Raw genomic sequence first — 27,628 nt, 5'->3', positions numbered from 1 at the left:
CACATTTTCCGCATATGACTAGAATGGGAGATCTGGGAAATTCATAGAATCAAGTTATGTACATTTGCTAATTTTCGCTTTCTCTCTCTGTAAGAAACCGAAAGTCCAACACATCAACGACCCGTGAAACAAGTAACCTTAAAATTTGATGCTGAGGATTAGCATTTCTGTGATTTCTTGCAACCCATATTGGTAGCTTCAAACTAACTAAAATGATGACAGTTCGTAATGCACTCTAAAACTAATATACTCTAAAAATAATATACTCTAAATATCAATTTATTTATTTATTTATTTATTTATTTGATTGGTGTTTTACGCCGTACTCAAGAATATTTGACTTATACGACGGCAGCCAGCATTATGGTTGGAGGAAACCGGGCAAGGCCCGGGGGAAACCCACGACCATCCGCAGGTTGCTGGTAGACCTATACTCCAAATATAATATACTCTAAAAATAATGTACCCTAAAATAATATGCTATTTATTTATTTGATTGATGTTTTATGTCGTACTTCTGAATATTTCGATTATACGACGGCGGCCAGCATTAAGGTGGAAGGAAAACGGACAGATCCCGGGGAAACCTACGACCATCCGCAGGTTTCTGGAAGACCGTCCCACATACGGCCGGAGAGGAAGCCAGCATGAGCTGGACTTGAACTCACAGCGACCGCAATGGTGAGAGACTCCTGGGTCATTACGCTGCGCTAGCGCGCTAACCAACTGAGCCACGCAGGCCCCCATCCTGGCTGCTGACAGACCACTAATATACTATATACTATGTTTTCTGCGTAATGACAGAATAGATCATTCTATAGCTACAAACTATTATACTGTATTTGATTAGGCTTGTTCTGTTATTTCAAAAGAATACTTCTTTTGGTGCCAGAGGTTTCGCATAACATAGTATTACATTGCAGTAACATAGTCTATACCAGCACCACACACACAACATGAACTTTGTTAAATGTAGCAGAATAATGTTTTAGAGTGTACTCTACCTAATTCAACAAAAAAAAAGCACTGTTAAAAATAACATCGTCTTGTTGCTGATCGATCGCAGACATCTCATAACATTTTCCGACTGCATACATACACTCTAATTCGCTACATAACACCAAAGCTTAACAAAACGATTACATGTACACGTTTGTAAGTAAATATCTGGTCCCCAGAATTGCCTCAATATCAGTTTTGCTGGAGATAGGCTTCGTTGCATACCCGTTGACACTCCACGTAACGCCTTCAAAACATTTCCTCGTGCAATGTTTAGTTAGCCGGCGCACTATATGCATCGTCCCAAGACAGGGTTACCACGACAACAAGCGGGACTGTCTTCCATCACTGTGCAGATAGCCGTTCTGAAACAAAAAGTGAAAGTTATTAGAGATTTGATATATACTTGTTTTTGTTTTTTTTCTTGTTTTTTGTTTTTTTGTCAAAACTCATCCACTGATAATATAACCATCACGATTTATGATGTTGTTTCTCATAAACGACATGACTGTGTGGAGTGCGCATGAACGGGATTTATTCGCTGAGCGAGACAAACAAACCCGTGAGGCTAATATGTATTCATCAGAGTAGAGTTTGCTCTACAGATGTAAATCTTTGTGGCGCCTAAAACATTCCTTTCATTCGAACAGAAAATACACATATAACAGTAGAACTGTGGTTTAAGAATTATGGCATGTCGTTGAAGCCTGTAATGTGGTAGCAGATACTTTGGTTTATCCCACGTGTAACCCGATGAGCACATGCGCACTGATACTAAATAGAACTTGCTATTTGGCATATCGCGTTCTACGCGAGTTTAAAGGCAAAGACATTTTACCAATCACCGCCGGTCTGATAATGCAATTAGGGACCTACTTTTTACAGTTCTTTTTGACTCGAATGAACCATCCCATGTCGCAGTTCTCCAACGTCTTTTCGCACGTGTATGATCTCATGACTGGGCCTGTAGGACAGAGACCGGAACCGCACACCTCCGTCTCTATGGAGGGCCCGCTGAAATACGAAAAGAAAGAAACATTATCACAGCGCCATGTTCATTACTGGGACTAATTCTTCTTTCTCTTTTGTTTATTTTTTTCAGGATAACTAATCGATGCGTTTACGGATAAAGGAGTAAATGACGAAAATATAATTAAAAGGAAAAACAATATTCTGCTGCTTTTATTCGATGTGAAAAATTCACGCATGAAAACCGCCGGCTGAACCAAAGTAGACAACCAATAACAGTTAGGTGACCTTGATTTTGCCAAATAAGGACTTTAACCGGCGACATTCAAAGTTACGCTCACATGGACTATAAACATGTTTTGCCAAGCAAATGTTTGTAGTACATTTTATCCGCGTTTGAACAATAAAAGACCATTAGACAACGAAAATGATGTTTAGTTCAAGCTAGTGTTCAAAAACAAGCGAGGATGGAGGATCTACGAATGACAGCTTCCTTACTACCAAGCCTCTGGAACAGCGCGATCGGGGTAATTGGTTTTGAAAAAAAAACTATAAAACTTGATCGAACCGGGTATATTTACCTGCAAGGTGAGACAGGACAGGTCCTCATGCGTGATCTTTGACCGCACTTTCCGCACGTGGCGGAACATGACGACCATGTACTCCAGGAAGACCAGGTACCAGAAGGATCCCGCATTTTTGTTGGTTCCCGTGTTGTTGTTGGTTTAGGCGTCGTTGTTGTTGTAGTTGTTGTTGGCTTAGGCGTCGTCGTCGTAGTTGTTGGTTTAGGCGTCGTCGTCGTTGTTGTAGTGGTTGTTTTCGGTGCTTTTGGAAAAAAAGTACACAACATTGTTAAAACGTATAATATAGTCAACTGACTACAGATGTAATTTAAGGTTACATTTAGTTTTACGAAAAGCCTAATAGTTAGGTTCTAGCGCAGTCCAGAAACCGAATGTTGTGCTGATACTCTAGGACGGGTTATCACTAGGATTTCTTTATATACTTTAGTGAGTTTGTGTTGAACGTTGATTAGACAATTCAATTCGCGATTATTGACTGGGAACATCCATTTTGGTTGACAGCTATTTGAAATATTATACAGAACATTGGGGCAATTGTACAGGTGTGTGCTTTTATTTACCTGTACACCGGTTGCCCACAAGAACCCCACTGCAGCAGTACTCCTCGTCTCGATAACAGTAATTTTTTCGTGGTCTAGAAGAAAGAAATAGCGGGATTAAGCTAACGGGTTATGCCAGTTCTACGGATGCTGTGGACATCCCACAAAAGACATCCATATGTGGGGTAAGTTGTACCAAGAAGATGCGAATGAAATAAAAAAGTAAATTAAGAACTTATTTTAATTATAAAGAAACAACAGTTGTACAAGGTAAGAAATGAGAGAGCAGCTTCCAGTGGATTGGAACACGTTCGCCAAAGGGACCATCATCAAATCTCGGTAATTCCTATCACGCATTACTATTGTTCACTGCACTGACCATAACACAAACAGAGATACCAATAAAGGCAATTTAAAACGTCCTTTGAAGGTGACAAAATGTAGTGTGAACGTATGACTTACGGTGGGCAGCCTTTGTGGACACACACGTTCTCGGGGGAACAATCATATTTCACTGTCTTCAGACACGTGGGCTCGTCATTACTGGCGTCAGCCGAGCAGCGCCCACAGTTCTCTGTACAACGGAAAATATCCACATGTAGGTTAGCCATTTTAGGGGGAAATTTGGAACGTTATCTCAGAGTTCCAGTGAGTCATTTCAGATGGAAACTTACAGGAAAAGTCATGATTTCTAGTTAGCCGATTTTGAAGGCAATTTCCAACAATAAGAGTTAGTACCAGTTGCACATTTCATTCTTCAAACCAGTGTTACATTTAACACTGTTAAGATCACGTGGAGTGACTGCACTTTATGCACTTTATAACAAAGTTATGTTTTAACACTCACCAGCGTGTTTACATTCCAATTCTATTAAAAGCTGGTTAATTAACATCTCAAACCAACACTTAAAACAGAGTTTTAAAAAATAGAATATTTTCCGTGGAGTTGGAAAATGAACACCTTTAAAGAGTGTTGAAAGATTAACTCTTAATAAACACTCATCAGGTACATGTAACCCTTAGAAGTGCACTCTTCGTGATCTTTACTGTGTTAAAGGTAACGCTTTTAGTTTTAAAAGTATTCAGAACGAAATTTCCAACAGCATTTATAAGAAAAACATAGCAGTTCAGGAGGAAATTTGTAACAACATCAGTGCCTTTAAGTTAGCCATTTCAAAATATAATTTGCAACAACACCAGTCTGATCAAATTGGCCATTTCAAAACGTAAGTTACAACGTCATCTATGAATTCCGATCAACTTTACACCCACATAGCATAGATACTGCATATTTTATCAAGTTTAAGATTGGAGTGATTGGAGTGATTGGAACTGATATTGATATTTTCAATTTGAATATTTTCATCTAGCACAAAACCCTCAGCAAATAACTTACCTTCAGCGTATATAGCTTGAAAACCTTGCCACCAATGAACAAAGAGTGAGTGTGCAAACACAAGCATTTCCGACCCGTGAGACCGGAAGACCCTCTCAGGAACAGTTTCTGCGCAGAATCTAAGAAAACAATTTAAATATTTATTTATTTATTTATTTATTTATTTGATTGGTGTTTTACGCCGTACTCAAGAATATTTCACTTATACAACGGCGGCCAGCATTATGATGGGAGGAACCCGTTCACAGCCCGGGGGAAACCCACGACCATCCGCAGGTTGCTGGAAGACCTTCCCACGTACAGCCTTCCCGCGTAGTAGTCCGTTAAAAATAAGTATTTAATTGCTCACGAATCGTACAGAAAAGCACAAATAAAGAGTTATATATTTCTGCTTTGCAAGATACCCCAATATTTCATACAGTGTGCTGTGAAAAAACGATAACGGTATTTAAAGCCATTTACGAATTAACACGATCAGAAATACTCTCTGATAGATGCTAATAAATTATTCGTTAGCCTCACCTTGGGCCTGGCCGGGATATGTCTTTGTAGCGGACCTCGGCGTAATCTTCACACACGACAGGATCTTCGGTGAAGTAAAACTTCCCTGTGAATTGCAGACGAACCCTTTTGCCCGGAGTGGACGCCTGTAAGTGTGTAAAATTACATGATGAAATCGAAGTTAAGAAAGGAAGATTAATGTGCTTATTGTTCATTTCCATACCAGTTACCAGCCAAATGTATCTGTAGACGAAAGAATACTTCATCTGGTTTGTCTTAAATTAACTACTCCCTGTACGTACATGTATAGATGTCCGTTTATTTTAGGTAATTTAATCAAACTTATACAGTGTACCAAATGATATACTAAACTTATTGAGTTATTGAAGAGGTCAATTGAGAATGGAAGATAATGATGGCTGAACAGAGTGTTACTTGCCTTAATCATCCATGGACAGAAAGCTTCGGGATTAAAACCAGAAATCTTGTTATATCCTGGAGAAGTGAGAATTTGCTCGCTCTGGGTAGCCATTAGAATCTGTTGGCCACAATCCGCTAAAGAGAGATAGAGAGAGAAATATTTACTATGAGCTGTAAGTTGTTGTACAAGAAAAATTTGTCTATTCCAAGGACAACTCGGATTTAAGTCCGATGAAGGGAGATAACTGGAGCAATTTCAAACAAATTTCCGAATGATGGACCATGATTCGGCCATGACAGTGATAGTGGTTTTGTTCACAGATCCAATATGCCCCTCTGTGCCTCACATCTATATGATCAGCGGCTAATGCAATAGAGTCAGTGAGTGAGTGCTTAGAGCTTAACGTCGCACTTAATTTTTAAGTCATGTGACGACGAAGGAATCCTTAGAGTGCATGTAATGTCCTCGTTGTTGCAGAACGGATTTCCACCGCGCTTTTATCTAGTATATTGCAATAGAAGGATGATTCATATGACGTTTCTGCTTACCGTTGATGCCCTTGCTAGGAGCCTCGCACCTGGGTGGGGCCAGTCCCCGGGGGCAGACGCAGGAATTGCAGTCGTTGGGGTTTCTGTAGCCACCGTTTTTACACTCGTCCCACTCTAATGTAGTAGACGAACATGAACCTGGACAGTCAAGCAAAACGCATTGGATAATTCAGGCACTCCAGACATATGTTTGCTTTCGTTGAAACATGTTTAGTGGTCTATTCAAAGGACAAGTTATACGTTACTGTTTTTTCGGACGAGAACACGTTTTATTGCTTTCTCTCTTTGTGTACAACTCACCCCCCTCGCACCGTCACCCCCCCCCCCCCCCACACACACACGGAAAACAAAATATCTTTCATTAGTCTTCACACTGAAGACAAAATGAACAAAATTCGTGCCGTGCAGCGTTGAAAAGTGGTTCTGCAGATTTGTCTTCACACGGGAAGATAACTTTAGATAAAATTTTTATCTCCCTTTGTACACATTCAAAGATGTATCACATTCAAAGATGTATCACATATGATAATAGGGTACTACTATTCGAGAAAAAAAGCCCCACACGTCATGAACAATTCTTAAAACGTGTTGAACTTACGGGAGCAATAGTTCCTGTTGGCCAATTTCACATCCAAAAAGGAGGGCCCTTCTCGCTGGCCCATGACTTGCTGCATATCGGTATCTTTGGCCACGAGGACCGGTTTGAAGGCGTCAATGCTCAATTGCTGTGTGGATCAAAATATTGGGAAAATATTTACATATTGCCGTATAAATTTGTCTTCTCGGTGAAGCGTGTTAAGAATTTACAGTACAGCAGGGCTCATATTTCAAAACTGGTCCACTTTAAGTTTATTTATTTATTTATTTATTTATTATTTATTTATATAAAGTATGCCATATTACTGACTGCTGTTAATTTTCTATTTCATTAATTAAATAAAATAAATATCCAATAACATTGAAACGTATGATGTTTGCAAAGATATACGGCTTATCATATACTTTAGAAACGGAAGGTCATATCGTAGAACTCTTGGCAAATCGGGACTCATGTTTGGAACCTATTTTCTCGGTAAAATTTTTTAATATTTTAGCCGAAAACATTGGTTTCCCTGACGCTCTGGTCTGTGTTCTAGATATAAGCCCGACTGCCCCCATATATACATGTTAAATATTAGTGAAGTCCACAGGAAGTAAAACCTACCGTCGACCTGTAGTGCATGACAGAGGCATAGTCATAAGGAATCCCCAGTGTCATTCCAGCGTCCCAGTCGATCTTGGCGAACTGGAGAGGATCTGATCTAATGTTGTCTTTGGCGATATCCACGTATCGGTCCCTGTCAGGGCGAGACTGCTCATGATAGAATCCCAAGGCGTGTCCGATCTCGTGAGAAATGATCCCAATCTACAAGACAACGAGACAACTTTTAAGAACAGGATTGGGGAATAATTAGGATTGGTGAATATACCAGTACTAGAGAACAAGTTGACTAGTAAGAATAGCTTTGCAGAGCACGTGAACTGGTGAGAACAAAACATGAGAAGGTGAGGACAGGCGACAACTGAATTGGAGAACATGTGGATTGGTACGAACAGAAAGTAGCAAAATACCGACAAATGTGAGAATATTGTGTCTACGATCACTACAGTTTACGATAAGGCTCTGTTTCCATCTTTGCAAGAATTATAATCATATTAGCTAATCATTCGGCTTACAGTGTTAAAAATCACCAAAAAGGTTGATTTTAATGACTAGTGCTCATGTTCTCACAGTCAGGTTCAAGTCTATCTAATGCTATCTTCCTCTCCGGCAGTAAGATTCAGCATAACAATAGCAGTTAAATTTATAAAGAACTAAAACGGGTTATCTTTTAATGACCGGCATAGCACTCTCTGTCCCCCGTTTCTCCCACTCAATTCCATATTGAATCCCAACTCATAAATACTCACACTTTCACATCCGTCTCCAATGGAGATGAATTGACCGTGCGGGCTGACGCCAATTGCAGAGGAACATCTAAAAGGGGTAGAAGTTAATAAATAAATGAGAATACTCAATGTGCTTCATGCGTTTGTTTGAAAAATACGAGTATTTCATTTATGTTTTCTTGACAGTAAGCCATGGGCTTACGTTCACATAGATTAACAACTGCATAGATACGCATAAACACAATGTGATGACAGGAAGCGTAATGTATGGTACAATTGTAAACAATAACCCACTGGGTGTCAGTTTTGAATCTAATACAACTCAAGCTTTTTGATTCCATGCAAGTATGATTGAGTGATTCATAAACTGAAATTAATCCACTTTTTGCAGACTGGTTATCTGTTTTATGATATAATAATTGTATAACGGTCGACTTTAATCTTTCTCAATGATATAACTTACCCGCTCCCCTTCCTGAAGTTAACATGGGGCTGGAAGAAGCGCTTGTTGGACTCTACAAAGCGGATGCAGGTATCTTTCTCCCACATGGCGATGGCTTCAGCTATTGTGTCAAGAGTAATGGGTGCTGTAAGAAACAGGCAACACTTTATTACGCTCTACAAGACCAATTAAACATCACAAGGGGGAAAAAGCAACATAAAGACAGAAATTCTGCAATTATGACCAGTCAGATTGCACTAATCAGCCGGAAAATCAGAAGAGCTCCGTAACCAATTGAATTACACATCACATGAAATGTCAGGATATTTTTCCTTATTAATGTATTGGAGTCATTAAGGTCGTACTCTGCCGTACTTTCAATAAATAAATAAATAAATAAATATTTTTGTTTGAAGCTACAGAGATTCTACACACAAAAAAATTCCTGTCTACGACATGTTTTGATGATCAGTCATAGAGACTTACTGAAATCCGCTCTGGTGATCTTGTAGTGAACAATAGCATTTGGCCAGTGTTGTGTCCTAAAGGGCACCAGCTTTCGTTTCACACGCCTCGCAGACCCCTGAGTCCAAAACTTCCTCGCGGCGTCGAACGCTTCGATTCTAAGATCCCTGCTTGGGAAGAATGGCCCAAGGATCAGATCCACGTCAGTCCGTTTGAGGATGATATCCCCTTGGAATTTGTCCAGAGAACTGACGTCAAAGCTTTTCTGTCACGAGATAATTACATCATATGAATACTAATGAGGGCTTTTATTCATGTATATATAATTGTCTGGTGTTCAGCGTTGTCCTCGGGAACGTTTTGTTTACGCTCTTTGCGAATATACAGTACAAAGGCCAGTTGAAGTACATAATTTTCTTTGTTTTATCACAGTATGAAGTAAAAAGGTCTATCATTTAGCATTTCAAATCTATTGTATTTCACTAACAGATATGTATATCTACAAAAAGACATGCCTTTAATGTTTTCCCCTTTGGGGTTAAATCATTAATATACTCACTCCTTACAAAAAAAACTAGCACTTACCCTTTGCCCTTGGGACAAGCTGTGGTAAAGCTCAGCTGTCCTACACCACACGTACATTCTGGCGGCTATCTCTTCTTCGTGTAACAGGGGCACAAGCATTCTCTACAACACACAGTGCTCAGAGCTTTATAAATGAGATTCACGTACATATCACGCAATTACCCCACAGTAAGTAACCATATAGCATAAATCTCTACTGCAGTAGTGTTATAACATGTAACAGCTAAACTTCAAGTGCAGAAAATAGTGTGCAATGTTACATGTAAGGGCTAAACATACTGCATCCTTAATTGTGCAAAGTTATAACATATAAGGGCTAAATTTGTACTGCAGCAAATAGTGGTTTGTAATTGGGGCCTCCGTGGCTAAGTCGGTTAGCGCGCTAGCGCAGCGTAATGCCCCAGAAGCCTCTCACCAATGCGGTCGCTGTGAGTTCAAGTCCAGCTCATGCTGGCTTCCTCTCCGACCGTAAGTGTGAAGGTTTCGCAGCAACCTGCGGATGGTCGTGGGTTTCCCCCGGGCTCTGCTCTGTTTCCTCCCACCATAATGCTGGCCGCCGTCGTATAAGTGAAATATTGGTAAGTACGGCGTAAAACACCAATCAAATGTAACGTGTGTGCATGCTAACTGTTATGATTACCATAATTATGAAATTTGACATCAGCAGAAAGCGCCGCAAAATGTTCTTTTTTATATTCATTGTGTTTTAATTACGTTTGTGTACATTTGCTTTCTCCATATATATATATGTATATATATATATATATTTATATATATATATATATATATATATATATATATATATATATATATATATATATATATATATATATGGCCATATTTTGTTGTACTGGAATATTTGTTTAGATTGAAACATAAATTTCCTCTCCGGCCGTAAGTGGGAAGGTCTGCAGCAACCTGCGGATGGTCGTGGGTTTCCCCCGGGCTCTGCCCGGTTTCCACACACCATAATGCTGTCCGCCGTCGTATAAGTGAAATTTTCTTGAGTACGGCGTAAAACACCAATCAAATAAATAAATAAATAAAACACAAATTTTTAGATAACTGTTAATCAACGGTGTATCTGCGTCGCGTAACTTACTCTACCTGTAATGACCTACTTACAGGTGAACCAAAAGAGGACGGGGTGCACTAATGGGGTTTCAAAAAAAAACAACAAAGAAATATTATTATTTTTTTAGGAAGTGGTTATTAATCAACTGTAGGTATATCTGATGTCTGATCACCCAAGCGAACAAAATTCAGTTGCCGGCACATTCTGAACATATTAATATTCTACGGTATCAGGGTGCTCCAAGCACGCGGTTAGCAGGTCCTGACAGAGGCCATAGCATGCCAGCGGACCAAATTATCCGCAAATCTAAGTGATCATCACCAAGTACTCACCTAACCAATTTAAACATTGAAGGAAGGAAATTGAAGATACAATTTGCAAATGTGCAGTTTGAAATATATAACGGTCGTAGGCCTATTACTGTACTTCAATATGACTTTACTACAGTTTTTTTGTTTCTACTCCCCAATGAATAACTGTTCTTTTGCACACAGGGTTATATTCATATCGAATTACAGGCATGTGCAAGGTGGACATTTGCAAATAAGGCTATTATGCACGTGAGCTGATGCATTCTATATATATATATATATATATATATATATATATATATATATATATATATATATATCACTATTTGGTTATTAAGACAGGTGAAAACGTCTCTTATCGGACTGCTATCACAATGTACGAGTGACTAAAACACACACGTACATTGCCTACAGTCCACAATACTTTACAGTACACGTGGACGATTTCACGTACGTGATCGATTTTCACGTAATTCGGTGTCTGCGTGAGCGCATTTAACACAGAGTTTGGCAGGTTTCGTGTGAAAACTGTATGAGAGACGATACAGGGTGGGTGATGACAGTGCACTGGTACTACTGTCCGACCCTCTTTAAGTGCTAGCTGTATTACTGCTCGCTGAGAGTACGCTTTGACACAAGACGACAGCGTTAACTGGATGGAACACTATATGCGTCTACCTGTTTGGCGGTCATTTTAAACTTCGCTGACCTACGCGTGTTTCGACAACAAACTGACAGACGCAAAGGGCTATCTATTGCAAGGACCGAGGGCGAAAACCAGCAGGCGGTATGTCTCGAAAAACGACAAGCTGTGTGGATGTGCTCATCATTGTTACAAACCAAAGTTCGCAGGACTCGTAGATATAACTATGCTGGGGATTTTGTTGTTGTTGTAACGTGAGAAAGCGTGATTCTCGAATGTGTTGTGAGGCGTTAGCGACATGGAGTAAAAGCAATGTCTTTAAAGCATTAAGTATAGAGCTGATGGTATTGTGAAGGTGTTTCTAGCTCATTGCAAAAAGGTATACACTTTTAGGTTTTTGAGAAAAGACAAATAAAGGAAAATTACAAAGCGATCTTCGATGGATATAATGCGGTGCTCATCATCGCATTTCAAATCTCTCTGGACAAATTGTTGTAGACTGTGAGTCCAGGTAAGAATGTGAATGATTTATATGGGCGTTTTAAACTTTTTGATTCTTTCAAACTTGTTTTTATGATATGTGTTATTTTTCAATAAACTTTAACATCAAATAAGAGCTCCACATTGGCAGTGGTGTTTATTAATCAGTGTTCAAGCAAGTTCTGTAATATAAACGGTTTGATTATTTGACCGAATGAAAACTTTTGCTTTCATTTCAAATCGCAGTTTTCCCCAAGTCATCTCCTAATAATTAGAACCCCATGGGCGTATTTTTTAAATACAGAGAAAAACGAAAAAAGTACTTACGGCATCCATGAGTGTAAATCGACAATTCTTCTTGTTGATTCGCTTCCTGGATAAATATAAACTCAAGCCTGTGTTGCAGATATCCAGATCGTAAGACTTTCGCGTGAGTTTAATCGCTGTCAGAATTGCCAACCTTTCTTTTGTCCCTTGAACTGAAGAAGATTGAGCAGGTCTAGCGATTGACAAACCGGACAATCTAAACATCAGCATAAGGACGACGAAGGCTGACTGAGCGCTGAACAACACGTTGGCCATAGTGATGATTCTAATCGAGTTGTTTCGGATCAAGCTCTGGTCGGTGTTGTGTTGCTTACACTGGAATGGGTCCGCCTTTTATTGAAGATTGGTGTGTTGGTGAATTTTGCCCTCTGACCTCTCCGTGCCTGGAGATTTGGTTGCAGTTCTTTTCCTTGTATATTTCTCTCTTTTTTTTTTCTTTGGCCTATCATTCACTGCCCCGAGGGACGGAGACAGCCGTGAACCGTGACAAGATCGTACAGTTCCGCATTTGTTTACCAACGGAAGTTATCACCCAGGCTTTTGTCTTCGCGTTGTCTTCCGCAATTCTTTAATTTTTTTATGTAATTCTCGTTATTTTTGTTGTTGTTTTTTTGTCCACATATCTACTGGCCTATTCAGTATTAAACAGAAAAGCACATTGTGAAGTATTCGAAATTCTTCTCAGTCAGGCTTACACAGTTTAGTATACACTTAAGACATTTAGTTTGACGCTAATTTGCTATGCAAATCCTCAAACAAACTCCCGCCTACGGCACTTAGATAATCGTGACTCGTTCCTTGCTTCCCCATGTACCAAACGCTCATAAAATATGTAAATCCATTCAAGTGAGATAGGCGAGGAACATTGACACAGCGTTACAGACTGAGGAAACCTGACACCGCTAACACCTTTTGTATAGTTTTCCCCAGCGGCATGGGTCTATTTGACCATTGGGCGTATATCTAATGACTTACTACTTCAAGTCCTTAATAGAGTGAAGCTTGTCGGGCATTTACTTTTTTGCAAATGAAGGGTTTTTTAAATCCTACATGCAGTGCAGTCTCTCTTCGTCACCATCCTTTGTTTCCGTAAACAAACAATATATCAAAGAGTTGTTAAACTGGATCATAAGAAGGTGCTGAGGATGCTAAAAGGAAAAAAGAGAACATTCCAATAATAACGATGAAGTCGAGCCATCCCCACGTAGATGCCAGAAAAATATCACTTGGTGATTCCTCGACTTATGATTACTGAACACACGTTCCACATATTCTTGTGCTTAAAGTTTATTGCAACAAGTGCATTTTATTAACACTGGTAAATAATATTTCAGAAATATTTACTTGACGCGTTTGAAGTGAGGCCAGGACTACTCTGATGACCCATTTCTTTGCAATTAACGATGTATATTTTTAGAAAGGTGTTGCAAATTTAAGCGAATTTTGATAAAAATCTCTAGTTCACGTATCCGTGTTGGAAGTTTATAACTTCAATGTAGACCATATGGCCGCAGAAAAGCAAGAAATACAGACATTACTAACAGATGACAACACATTTATACACAGTATCTATCACTGCAAATGTTTTTTTCAAATGTTTGACGACGTGTAAAATACAAAAGACACCCAAAGGGAGTCGGCGAATGTGCAAAAGGGTAGTATTTGTGACGTGATTCAAAACCGGTAATTTTGCTTAGCTTCATTCTGAATAATGTTTTTTTTGTTCGATATTTCAGTTTCAAGAGTTCAACAAACGTTTGCACAAGGTGTGAATTTGACTTCTGACAGTGTAATTGTGTTGCACTTAGTTTTGATTTGTTTTGAATTATAGCAAACAGCCATGTATCGTATCAGAATGTTTGCTTCCTGGATTCCTAAACTTAATAGCGGTCTTCTCGCTGAAGTCATTTCGCGCAATGATTCAGGCTCTTTTTTTACATCAAGATAAATACATCAGCATTGCACTGCATTGCATTTTGTTCCTCTTTGATAATGCAATGTCATTGTACACGTGGTTACCTCTGTCTCCTTTGCAACACGAATACAGGAAATTCCGAACAGAGATGGCGCTGACGATTGGTTGAATGCTGCTGTGTCTTTGGTGTGATATTGTGACGGGTACGTCATCACCTCTGGTGTTTCTGGCCAATGGATGACACCGAAAATTACAGAGAATCCTAAGTTCGGCGCAAAGCATCCAGTGAACAAAAAATAGGTTAGCAAAGTTACGAATTTATATAGCGTTGGCGTAATATAAATGTACATGTCAATCAGAGCATTCTGTAAGAATGTGCATACGGGAAAAACTTGTAACCAGTGCTGCACAGCTATGCGCACACGTTTTATTTTATGCTTACGTTACGGCCTAAATGGAACGGAACGAAACACAAAAATTCACATAAAGATGGAAATCCAGATCAACGCCAGCTCATTATTATTATTTTTTTAATAAAAAGTTGTGTATAAAACTACGAATTGTGGAGCTTTACGTTAAATTCTTTGTTCATCAGCTGACTTTTTTTTTTAGCATTTAGCTGAATTATGTCATGTCGCTCTACTTCACACCATGGCACTCAGGGGGGGGGGGGATAAGGGAGTACGGTTATACCCACGTGGCTAAGGGCGCTGTATTTGAGCAATCAACATAAAATGTCGAGTATGAATTCAAGGTCACTCTGTCAAAAAAAAGACAATATGAATTCATCAGCGTTCGTTGACTCTTGTCTCAAATAATGCACGTTAACATGCAGGAGAAGGCTGAAGGGACGTCATGTTATTGCACAAGGTTGACAATAGCGCTGTTTGACATTCTCTGGATTGTCACCCTTTCACTTCGAACCCTAAGTCAGCATGCCACGTGTGATATAACCACATATCTTGTCTCTCCAGCTTACTCATCATAAGCAAAGAACCTGCGTTTTGCAGTGCAAGTGATTATTATGGTACCGTGCGTAACAATATTTGTTCACATGATATCTTGATTATTCACAGCGTATTATGTTTCTAATTTGCTTTTGTGTACAGCGTAATATGTTCCCGCCACATGTATATTTCTGGGAGTATATATACTGCAATTCTTTGCAAAAAATTATGAAAAAGTTAAACATTTGTCCACGGTGAAAAAACATGCTGATGTTAATTCTCTGGTTTACAATTTGACCTGAAGACAACCTGCGGATGGTCATAGGTTTCCCCAGGGCTGTGCCCGGTTTCCACCCACTATAATGCTGGTTGCCCTCGTAGAAGTGAAATATTCCTGAGTATGGCGTAAAACACCAATGAAATAAATAAATTAATTAATTAATTGACTTCAAGAGATTTGTAGTAGCTCGCTAATAAAAACTACCTGAAAAAGTATATTAAATTAGCTCAGTACTATCAGAGCCGTGCGTGGTACGTACATAGGTTGTTGTTGTCATTAAGATGTGTTGGTATCTGTTGAAAAGATAGATACATATCTAGATCGCTTAAATAACTTACATTCTAGCAATGTACATCCGTTGTTCATGAACACAAGACGAAAGTTTCTCTTTGGAAGAGGTCTATGCATAGCTTCATCGGCTTTGGGTGTTAATATTTTCGAGGATTCTTAAATTTCTCTTCCAGTGGTCCATAACTCACATGACATGTCCAGTATAAGAAAAAAAGGTTTGTAAATTGCGCTGTAAAATAGAAAATAAGGTATGACTCAATTCCGTACCAAATATACATAGTATTACATTTACATTACACTTCATTTCCGTCCACAAGAAATCAAAAGCCATCCCTGGCGTTATATTATTTCTCAATTGTCCGATTTTAAGAATCCATCCTTGGAGTGGCATGGAAGCTAGACGATTTCGTCTTGTTTCCATTTGAGACTAATGGCTGGACTATACTAGTATCTTCTTACAGCTGTCGGAAACGCTGTCTCAAAATGTGTTCGTGAAACTTTCTTCAGAGAGAGAACATTCGTACAGGTCAATAATCGCAAGGCTAATTCCCAAAACGACGTTTAACACAAACTTCAAAAGGAAAAATGGAAAAACGTAGAAGCAAAACACAATCTGTTTTGTTGTGTGATTTTTTGATTCGAAACCATCAGTCACTACAACTTCCAAAATCATTCGGGAGCGGTATATCCAGGGTCAATCCTGGGTCGAGTCACACCTAGAACCTTGAAAGAGGAAGTTATAACTTCCTCGCTTGGCGTTCAGAATGAAGGGATAGTGCAAAGACTGGTTGAACCGTATCAGTATAATGGCTCGGGCTGTGAGGCTTACTTGCCTTCGGTAAGGCGTCTCAGTGAAGCAGCACTAGATATAAGATCAGTGGAAATCCGTTCAGCAACGAGGAGGCACATTACATGCACTCTAAAGATTCCTTCTTCGTCATATGACTGAAGAATTAACGTTAGTACAACGTTAAACCCCAAGCACTCACTCACACCCTCAAAAATCAAAGCAAACACAGATTAGCAGATCATGTAAAACATCCCTGCATCTGAGTGAATCCCTGTATCGACCAATGACGTGCTTCTTTTAAATGTGTCTGATTTTTTCCCCATTTTTTATTCTTTTTTTACTTTCAAATTTTGACATCTGTGAATTCTCATATCAGTATTATCACTGAAACAGCCCGATCTGCTGCTGACTGTGTTGACCTAAAATAATCCAAAAAAGATTCAGTCCATTGACTTCTGTCAAAAAAATTGTCCAGAGATGGGACGGAGTGGCTGATATGGCTAGGCAGCTCTCTCCGTACTCTTTAGTGCGGAACCGTGCCGAGTGGTGGCCTTATTACGACGTCACGTGATTTGGAAAAGTCAGCCTCCGCTTCTGACAAACGTCTCCGCATGCAAAAAGAAAAAAAAATGATCGCGGGTTACATTGTGTCCAATTTTTTCGTTACACCTAGTAACAGCCCTTTCCCAATTATCTCAAATTAAAATGTTAATAAAAATGTACCTCTTCCCCATATATATAGACACGTATTTTCTTAAAAGTTAGTACATCTTTTGTGGATCGTGTCGATGAGATGTACACTGTATGAAAGGTTTCATTGTGGGATTTTACTATGAAAATGGCTTTTGGAAGGAGAGGCATTAACATGTATAGATGTATAGCTTCTTACATAACTTCAGTGAATTTACTCTTATTTTCTAAAAGAAGCATAAAAATATTGGGGGCAAATGGAATGCATGTGCTCTGAGCAGGACACCAAGATTTGCACAATGAGGTATGTTTTCAGGTGATGCTCATCTGCTTGGAACCTCACTCTTATGAATGCCGACGCAGCTCAATGAGGTTAACTGTGGTGTAGCATCTTGATGTTGGAAGCATACGTATTCTACTCTAAAGCAATGTTGGAATGATGGAAGTCTATGCACACTGGAGAACATGGAAGCAGCTCGGCTTATTCACGTCTCCAATTCTAGGTTAGAGTATAAACCTTCTATCATACTCAGAATGAATTTACTCTGGACTATGACATTTTCAAGTAGGTTTATTACTTTAGGAACCTTATGAATATTTATGACATGTGGAGTACATCCAAAAACTAAAGTGACACGCCTGGGACATGAGGCCACCGTGTGTTTTCTACGTCTCTGTGATATCTGACATAGCTGAGATTTCAAGTTACCTGACATGAGGCCACCCTCTGCTTTCTACGTCTCTGTGATATACCATATACCTGGCACTCCAACTTATCTAACATGGGGCCACCGTCTTATTTCTACGTCTCTGTGATATACCATATACCTGGGACTCCAAATTATCTAACATGAGGTCACCGTGTACTTTCTACGTCTCTGTGATATACCATATACCTGGGACTCCAACATATCTGACATGAGGCCACCGTCTGATTTCTACGTCTCTGTGATATGTGACATAGCTGGTATTTCAAATCATCTGACACGAGGCCACCGTGTGCTTTCTACGCCTCTGTGATATACCATATACCTGGCACTCCAACTTATCTGACATGAGGCCACCGTGTGCTTTCTACGCGTCTGTGATATAACATATACATGGCGCTCCAACTTATCTAACATGAGGTCACCGTGTACTTTCTACGTCTCTGTGATATACCATATACGAGGGACTCCAAATTATCCGATATGAGGCCACCGTTTACTTTCTACGTCTTTATGATATACCATATACCTGAGACTCCAACTTATCTAACATGAGGTCACCGTGTACTTTCTACGTCTCTGTGATATACCATATACGAGGGACTCCAAATTATCCGATATGAGGCCACCGTTTACTTTCTACGTCTTTATGATATACCGTATACCTGAGACTCCAACTTATCTAACATGAGGTCACCGTGTACTTTCTACGTCTCTGTGATATAACCATATACCTGGGACTCCAAATTATCTGACATGAAGCCATCATGTACTTTCTACATCCGATACATGATATGCCTGGTGCTTCAAATTATCTGACCACAATGTGCTTTATATTTCTGTATTATATATGATCATAGAAAGAGTTATTGGATCTCTTATCAGAAGATTGTTCAGGTAAGGCTTTGATTTGATCAACACTGTAGCGACTCTAAAAGTCCAATGTGTAGCCCAAGCTGGATTATCCGGATGAAGAAAATTACTTCAATATTTGTTCGAAAATGTTGGATGGTTATTGCTGATCATTTGCAAAAGGTTCCAGGGCTTGTGAATTAGGGGAAATTTAGGTGATAATTAGTACGGATATGTAAGTTACATGTATATACGTACATGTGAAATGAGAAGGTTAGTTGCAAAGTAAAACTAAGTTTTTTTTCCCACTTTTTTGCTGTTTATTCCAAAATGATTGCAAGGCAAATGAAAGTAAATAGGGGATAAACGGATCTTAAACATGACATTGCTGTATTCGCTGTATATTTGTGGATATGATTTAAAAAATTGTGTACGACATATTGTAGACAAAAGCAAGCGCTTTGCTTTGCATATCAATTAAATGGAGTTAATTCCCTTAAAATCCAGGCTGTTGACATAAACAAGAGACCACACTGGATCAATAAAAGATGCCTGACATTGCTCACTAACAGAATGAAGTTCCTTTCTCTCCGTGCAACCTTTTGTTATATAATTCAAATTGCAATAATTCCTGTAGGAATACACACAATGCTGTTAAATAAAGCTAAAACTGGCTTTCGTTTGTCAAATATTTCTCAAACTCCGCTGAAGCAACTTTCTTACAAACAACGCAGAAACCAGGAAGGTCGTGGGTCAAGCAATAACCCTTTTCACTTTTTATCGAGGATAGAGATGAGTCACATTGAAGTGTGTGATGACATAAACTCATGGAAAAGATCTGCACAATAACAAAGTTGTTTATTTTTTAAATATTTTTACGCTATATCTAGCAATGTAAACCATGATCGTGCATACACGTGGAGAAACATATGGCAAAGACCAGGAAACAATAAAATTCGATTAAAATTCCTTAATTAATAGCTTCAAAACCGTGTGAGCTGAATTGAGATGTTGGCTGAGTTTTGCCACTGTCCAACTGGTCGACGATAGGGCGAACTTCTCCGTCTGGTACAACATAGTCTCGCTTTGGAAAAAATTCACTCTCAGTCGTAAAAATAATTAGGTCCAACTCTGGCGCTGATTGGTTGGATCCCTTCTTTGTGGTTAACCACAATAAACAGAACATAAATTTATGAATGAAATTAAAAAATCTAGCTTGGCTCTGTCTCTTATCCATTCACAAAATATGTGCTACATATTCATGATGGGCTTATCAGTAGACAGTTGGCTGGATACTCAGCCCGTCTGGGTTTGCTTGACTCCATGTAGTACAAGACGTCTCCACTAGAGAGCTGCTGAATGCTGAGTTAGTGAAGCCTAAAGGAAGCGGAATTCTTGCAGCAATTTTCAAGTCATGTTTTCGGTAAGAATTTCTTCAAAATATTCATTGATATTTTCTTACCGCCTTTAACCGTAAGCTGCGATTTGCTTCGAGCATCTCTCGGTTGGGTTTTCAAAAGCAGTTTTTCCTTTCATATGATTCATTTTCAGTGTGGTTTTGATTAGCGTATATCTGTTTTTTTTTTCTTCTTTTTGTTATGTCAGTTTTGTTGTAAAGTCACACATTCTTGATTTAAGTGTCCCAACATTACGTAAATTACAGAATAAGATTTTGAAACGATGGAACAAACTTATCTATTTCCGAAACAGTGGAACGGTGAGAATCGTCGGGATTATGTGTGACCAGTTTTCATTTATCATACTCGTGTTAATTTGAGGTTTTATAAAGAACTGTTATATAAGGGACATGTCGTAAAATGCATTGCACGTTTTGTTATAATTACTTGTTATATTTGAACTTTAACTTTGCATAACATACATTTTAACGAGAGGTTTTAGAAAGGAATACCACCAACTTCTTGAAAGTGAGTGCTTAAAATATTATGGTATGTTAATACCGGTATGTTATTCTTATCATTTACAATTTTAGAGACATGCCAATGCTTGTTTCCATTATGCCCTTTCAATGCATGTTAAGAAGACGCTTGGAAACCTCTAGTTTACTCTATTACTCAAAATTTCATGTAAAGTACATTTCGAGAAAGGTGCCCGGTAGAGCCTATTACATTGATTCTCCATCATTATTTCATTCAAATACAAATTATGATGTATAATTTTGGCAAGTGTACGGGAATAAACAGTGTTACGATTGTCAAAATACACTGCAATGAATTGCTTTACCTTAAGTTTAATTAGTAAAATGTGAAATTTATTGTACTTGTTCATATAAGTTTAGAATATATATCTACAGAAGATTTCGTCGATAATCATGCCCACCGAGTTACCTGTTTGTTGGATTTTGGCAATCCCAAAATAATCAATCACACGAGAATTTCATAACATCCCGAGAGATACACGTGAAGTGTGAATACATGCATGCAGGCTGTTTATATTTGTACCTAAGCTAACATTCGTCACTGTCATTGGAGCGAGGGTACCTCAGCATTTAGTCCAGCGTGTGGTACGACCAGGGAGAGTCTGATCCTCGACCCGCCCCCCGGGGCTGTATAAGCCTCAATTAACAAACGACTGGTACAGTCTGGTGTTAGAGATCAAGGGCAGCCGTCGACTGACTCATGTGATAATGAATTACTGCTGAATTCAGGCTAATTAACATTGCAGTGTGGTTCAGTCTTATGCTGCTATATATATAGAAGTAAATTTGCTCAAAGATGATAATCTTATAATCACTGAATAAGTGCTGAAAACCATAGTGAGACTCGAAATACACAAATCTGAAATGTTAATATGACTATATTTCTCAGAGTTCTTCTGTATCTGCAAGACTTTCAACTTCTGAGAGTATTGCTTCGAAATACTTCCATTAATACATGTATTTACCCTATATTACACTTGACCAGCTTTTAATAATGTGTCTGAATTATTAACAGAATGCAGGGCAGTTTCCATCCATATCTGTTCCAAAAACTGGGTTTATTTTCTTCTCCAAAGCACCATGGTACTTATTGTGGAGATGGTAAGCATTTTACTTCTATTTATTAATATATCTTACACAGTTTTTCTTCAAATTTCATTAAGTGGGGAATTAGAAACCCTCCGTAGTGAAATTTGTCATTATTTGTTATTATCAGGAGTTTCTGATGATTGAGTTCCCGGTTGCGTGTGACCATTCGCCAGCCATCACTCTGGCATCACTGCGGAGGGTTTACTCCCATGCTGCGATCTTCTGTATCCAATATTTTTAACTATATATGATATCAATAAGTGACTGTTAAAACAAGAAGAGAATCGTGTCATAACTTGTTGTCTAAGACTTCTGGTACATGTGTGACTTAATGAATGCTAAATTATTAGGGCAGATAGAGTTGCGTGATTCTGTATGTCAATTCCGCAAAATCACAGCCTAATGCTGTCAGCGAATTAAGCCCAGTAATTGAGGAGTGGTTATTTCTTGTTTTGTTGCTTAATGTGAAGTCCTATAGTCCGATAAAAAGTCAGGTGTTTCAGCTGTTTAGTCAAGTGATGACATTGAAATTTCAAGGGCACATGACGTATCAGTTCATCTCTTCACAATTCGCTCTGTGACAAGTCTTGTTTAGACATCACAGTTCACGCAAGCATGAAACCTAAAGGCTGTCACTGACAATTTTTTTTTGTCCTCTTTAATTCATACGGTCTTTGCCTCCGAGGCAGAAGACCGTCTGCGTCTGATAAGTGGTGTATAGATTGAAGATGTCTTACAAATTCAGTAAGGCCACAAGGCACTGTAGGAAAAATTACGTGACGGTAATGAGTTTCTATAATGTCATAAATGCGAGTACATGTAAGAAGGAATCGTAAACATTTCAACCTAATTAGGAGTCGTTCACCCGCCCTATATAAATATACCCACCAAAATATGATAAGGTCTGTTAAGTTTTCTTGAAATTCTTTTACATAATAGAGAAATAACCCAACGGCACTTTGTTATCACTATCGTTGTATGACAGGGGCTGGTAGACACACTGCATGCAGGCGTCGGACTGTGGGATACTCGCGAACACCTCTTCCTTCATGATAAAACATGGAGGGGAAACTACGCAATACATGCTACTGCTACCGACCTGTTGTTAGACTGGTCTGTTCCGGACATAAGGGTACACTCTTTCAAATTCCTTGCACAATATCTCTCTATTTGGGATATATTTGCTCGCAAGCGCTGCTGGAATTACTGACATCGAAATTTCTCGTAGGCCAGTATTCGAAGGTCAGATCGAAGAAAACAAAAGCGAGCAATGTATCCGGATAGACATGATCCTGTTAAAACTAATTTTAAAAATAATCTTACAGATCACAGATTTGCGGTTATCAAGTAACTTCCTTAAAATAGAGGGTGGGGTGAGAGGGGGTAGGGGGTATAGTTCGGTTATTGGCTCCTAGAAACTCCCTACAGCTAAACTCGCTCTACTGACATTGGACTTGAATTGTCATCATGCCTGAGGGTTCATTGTACCCCAAAACACTTGTAACTATTTAAACTTTTTAGGTCACAATATTAAAATGTAAAAACCCGTTTGATGCTGTACCAGTCGTCCGCGTGTTACGTAAATGTTTGCACTAAAGACTCCACAATATTAGCTGCCACATGATCACAAGCGTCACTTGTGTCGACTATCACGAGCACTTGCAAAAAAAAAACCAAAAAAAACAAAACAGCTAGTGCATGTACAAAAGTGTCAATTATAATATTGTTTTTTTTTCTTTTGTGAAATGATGCCATTCCGTTATTTATGAAAATCTGCATGGTTATCCTTTTCTGTTGTTAATTGTGACAAAACTGTAAATATGCATAATGATAATCGATATCACATATGTAGGCACACAGACGTCGTCTTCTGAAGGAAAAGAAGCGAACAATAAAGAAATGTATACACATTGACGTCGTCTTCCGATAACTAAATAAAAAGCCCTCATACCTGTGAGAGATTTAAACTTGGTATGTTCCTTTCCGTTATTTTAAAATGAAATTTGTTTTACAATAGCTTTCTCAAAATTTACACTGTTAAGCAATATTTTGAACTTGTTACGTAAGAAATGACATTTTTTTTATTTTTACAAACTGATTTGAAATTTTGAGGCAAGTCTAAGATCTCTTTGTGGTCAGTGCTTCATGTTTTCCGATGCACAGACAACCTCTGGACACTCACTCCAGTCTCCGGACTATGCATACATTGTGAAATGAACGCTTGGTATAAATTGTTATACGTTTTCATTTTACTCCCCTTCAAATCGCACAGAACCCCTCGGGCCACTTAGGGTTCACGGGCCAAGCCTGTGCCATCACTTTTTGTGGTGGGGTACATCCTGTGGCACCACAGAGTTCCGCATACAGAATATTCGCACCACCACCACCAACCCCAAGTCCCAGAGGCGTTCATGTAAATCGGGCAGCTTACCGCCCTGTTATCCACGTATACATGCATCACACCTCTGGTAACCTTTCGTACTTTTATTTCGTCTTATAAAGCTACGGAGTCAAGAAGAACAAGATCTACCGGAAGAATCCACTCCTGAAATTGATTCTGACATCACCATGGCGACCATGAAATGCACTTGGGTTTTCTTCTTTACCAGACTAATGCAAGGGAGGTAATTCTCGCAGTTATTGTGCATGTATTTTACATTTACAATTTTGTCATACGTGCATATAGTAGATATCCAGAAGCAAGTTCATGTTATATGTGTACATAGATGACAATGGAATCAAATTGCAACTGTGCACATTTTGATCTTTCAAATTTCGGAACAGATTATCAGTGATATATATAATATAATAATTTTTTAAATTACGATATAGTTTTATGAAACCAAGGAGAGGTTTTCAGCAGAATTTGTTATGTCTAAATTTTGATTTACACCTTTAACCCTTGCCAGCAACTCAGCTTAGTACGTATGTTTGAAGAAATGTATGTATGCTTGATATTTTACGTTGTACTTAACAATTTTTCAGTAATATGACGAGGAGGTGTCATTAGGAGTGTATATATACTATGTCTTATTGTGGCAGGATGAGTCCACACCACCTAAACACTGCCGCCACTGAAGTATCATGCCGCCGACACCAGGCATGACACCCCACCCAGTCACATTACGCTGACACCGGGGTCAACCAGCCGTGTTTCCTTGCTCTAATCTCTCAGGGCTGAGCACCAAGCGAGGTAGCATCAAGCACCATTTTTAAATCTATGGTATGACACCGACACGTTTGTGAATGAACGAATGAAGGAAGGCATTAGCACACAGTTATGTTAACATGATCACGTAGTTTAAAATCATGGCTTACACTGTGTTTCCCTAGACCGGAAAGTTAATATGCTTTAGTTGATTTCAATGGGGCTAAAGTTAAACTTTTATCGATTGGGATATGCAATGTATGAACAGATGGAAGCAGATGTCGGGGGCTTAGAGAGTTCACTCACGGGTTAGGCGAGGAGAAATCTGCAGAAACTGGCCATTTGCCTGTATATGTTCTTAATATTCGTCTGTAGGTATAGCATTGTTCTGGGGCGTACTTCATCATGCCAGGAAAAACAGGTTGAAGTCTGTGAGAATAAGTGGAATAGATACTGGCATCAACATATCGCATAGTGGTGAGCATATAAATTTAATGGACATTTCACGCTTCCTCGGAATGGCGAATTTGGAGGTTTGTCTGTGCAGGAAACTGACGTGAAAGAAGAGAAAGTCACTGCGTAAGAAGGAACAACTCTCTCTAATGTGGGAGGAAAATAAGTAACAATGTTCCCACTCATTAAGAGTCCCCTATTTTCTTTATCAACGATCTTCATCATATGACAAAATTAGACCGTGACATGTAATTTGAAAGCACGAGTGCGAAAAACCCTCTGAAAATGTGGGCCTTGCTGAAAAGCTGTGCTGTTAGTGATGCTCTCTGTGTCCCCGGGGGTGTCTGTGCTAGCCCAACCTGTCTGAATCACGGTAAGGTGAACGATCTGCTAGGTCAGGATGACAAAATAGAACAATGGCTGCCTAAAAATATATGAACGAGAAGGAACTCTCACCTCAAGATGATTTTGAACTGTATGCGTATAGTGTTACAGGCTGGAGCTGAATCTGTCTTACATTTTTATATAATCATACAGCTTCACAGTAAAAAATTTTCACGCATATTCACTCGTTATAATCATTAAGTAACCTTCTTAATATAGGATTATTTGATGGATTTTTTGCGGTTTCTTTCAATTATACCTGTAATAATAATCATAGGCTCAAACCGCAATTTTGCAGCTTTTTACGAACCCTTGATATGTAAGCTGTGTAAAGGATTCTCTCGTGAGACCACAAGCCCGTGAATGAGGGAATGAATGAATGCTTGTGGCTCAACCACACGCAATTAGCCCACCAACCGGTCAGTTTGAAAACAGATTTAGGCCTGAAAAGAAACAGAATATAACATATTTTAACGACGAGAGGTTTGTATATTTAATTATTGCCGGTTTATACAGAAACAGCTGTTCCCTTGTGATTTGCGTTATCGAAGTCGAGAGACCCGGGATCAAACCATGATCGCGTCATACAAAGACATTAAAAATGATGCTTGCTGCTGCCTTGCATGGCGCTCAACAGTGACAGGTTTGAGCACTGATACAGGACTGGTTGGCCCGGTGTCAGTATATTGCGACTGGATGAGGTGTCATGTCTGGTGTCTTCGGTGTGATACTTTAGTGGCAGTACTTTGGCGGCATGGATTAGCCCAACCACAAGAAGACACAATATATGTACACACACTTCATGACTCCGCGTCGTCATAGGACTGAAAAAGTATTAAGTACGACGTTAAACCATAAGCATACATACAAACATACATACATACATTCATACATACATACATACAAACATACATACATACATTCATACATACATACATACATACATACATACATACATACATACATACATACATACGTATCCATTTGCTTCAAGAATTACTATCAACGATTCTCTCCGGCCGTACGTCGGAAGGTCTGTCAGCAACCTGCGGATGGTCGTGGATTTCCCCGGGTTTTTCCCGGTTACCACTCACCATAATGCTGGCAGCCGTCGTATAAGTGAAATATTCTTGAGCACGGCGTAAACACCAAACAAATAAATAAATAAATATCAACGATTAATGACTGTAGTTATAATATACCATCGAGCAAGTCCACTGTCTGTAAAGGTAGTGCGTAATAACAAAAAAAGATTCTGAGATGGTCTGTGTGAGTTAATGTCCAGACAACTTTCCTCTTTATTGAGGTACATAAGTAGAATGCATACAATGAGACGGCACCCTGACTCGCTATATAGACCATCATGCCCAGAAGCATATCCCCCACAAATCTCCGGTCAATCGGATTATGTTGGCATTTAGTATTAGAAGCCATCATATAGATAACATGACTGGTTAGTTTTATTTTAAATACAACGGTGAAAAACAATCCAGGGCAGTGGATAATAGCAAGAAGTATCATTCATGTATATTTAGAGCAGCGCAATGTTGTTCAAACACGTTGCTCGATATATACGTGCATGTCATTGCATGTATCTACCCAAACATTCACTCCACCCGCTAGTACCGTTTTCCACCACTGTTTCACAATTATGCCTTTATATATATATATATATATATATATATATATATATATATATATATATATATATATATATATATATATATATAAATGCAGGTACCAGCTTGTGGGTATCACAACCTGATTTTGAAGACAGTACTTCAGCTTTTCAAAGATTTGAAAGCTTGTTACGAAATATTTTTTTATTTATTTATTTGATTGGTGTTTTTAGCGTACGGCATGCAAGTAGTTTTGCTACAAAATGGTGAATTTGGGATATAACTGGAGTGGGACTAGAGTGAGTGGTGTTTT

At 38.9% G+C, this 27,628-nt stretch overlaps 1 protein-coding gene across 1 annotated transcript; it reads right to left on the bottom strand.

Annotated features, from left to right (window-relative positions):
- Positions 1–1,288: 1,288 nt before the first annotated feature.
- Positions 1,289–12,469, bottom strand: LOC135463314 (zinc metalloproteinase nas-36-like). Its single transcript, XM_064740574.1, has 14 exons — positions 12,215–12,469; positions 9,379–9,480; positions 8,815–9,058; positions 8,350–8,473; positions 7,908–7,974; positions 7,162–7,362; positions 6,556–6,682; positions 5,958–6,095; positions 5,428–5,543; positions 5,010–5,134; positions 4,488–4,606; positions 3,554–3,665; positions 1,876–2,013; positions 1,289–1,364 (listed from the first exon to the last, which is right to left on the bottom strand). The coding sequence occupies exons 1-14, from the start codon at positions 12,467–12,469 to the stop codon at positions 1,289–1,291; spliced, it is 1,944 nt and encodes a 647-aa protein (XP_064596644.1).
- Positions 12,470–27,628: the final 15,159 nt, after the last annotated feature.

Source organism: Liolophura sinensis, chromosome 3 (assembly GCF_032854445.1).
Source record: "Liolophura sinensis isolate JHLJ2023 chromosome 3, CUHK_Ljap_v2, whole genome shotgun sequence".
Classification (NCBI taxonomy): domain Eukaryota; kingdom Metazoa; phylum Mollusca; class Polyplacophora; order Chitonida; family Chitonidae; genus Liolophura; species Liolophura sinensis.
Note: the sequence above shows the minus strand (reverse complement) of the source record. Positions and strands in the feature narration are given on the sequence as shown.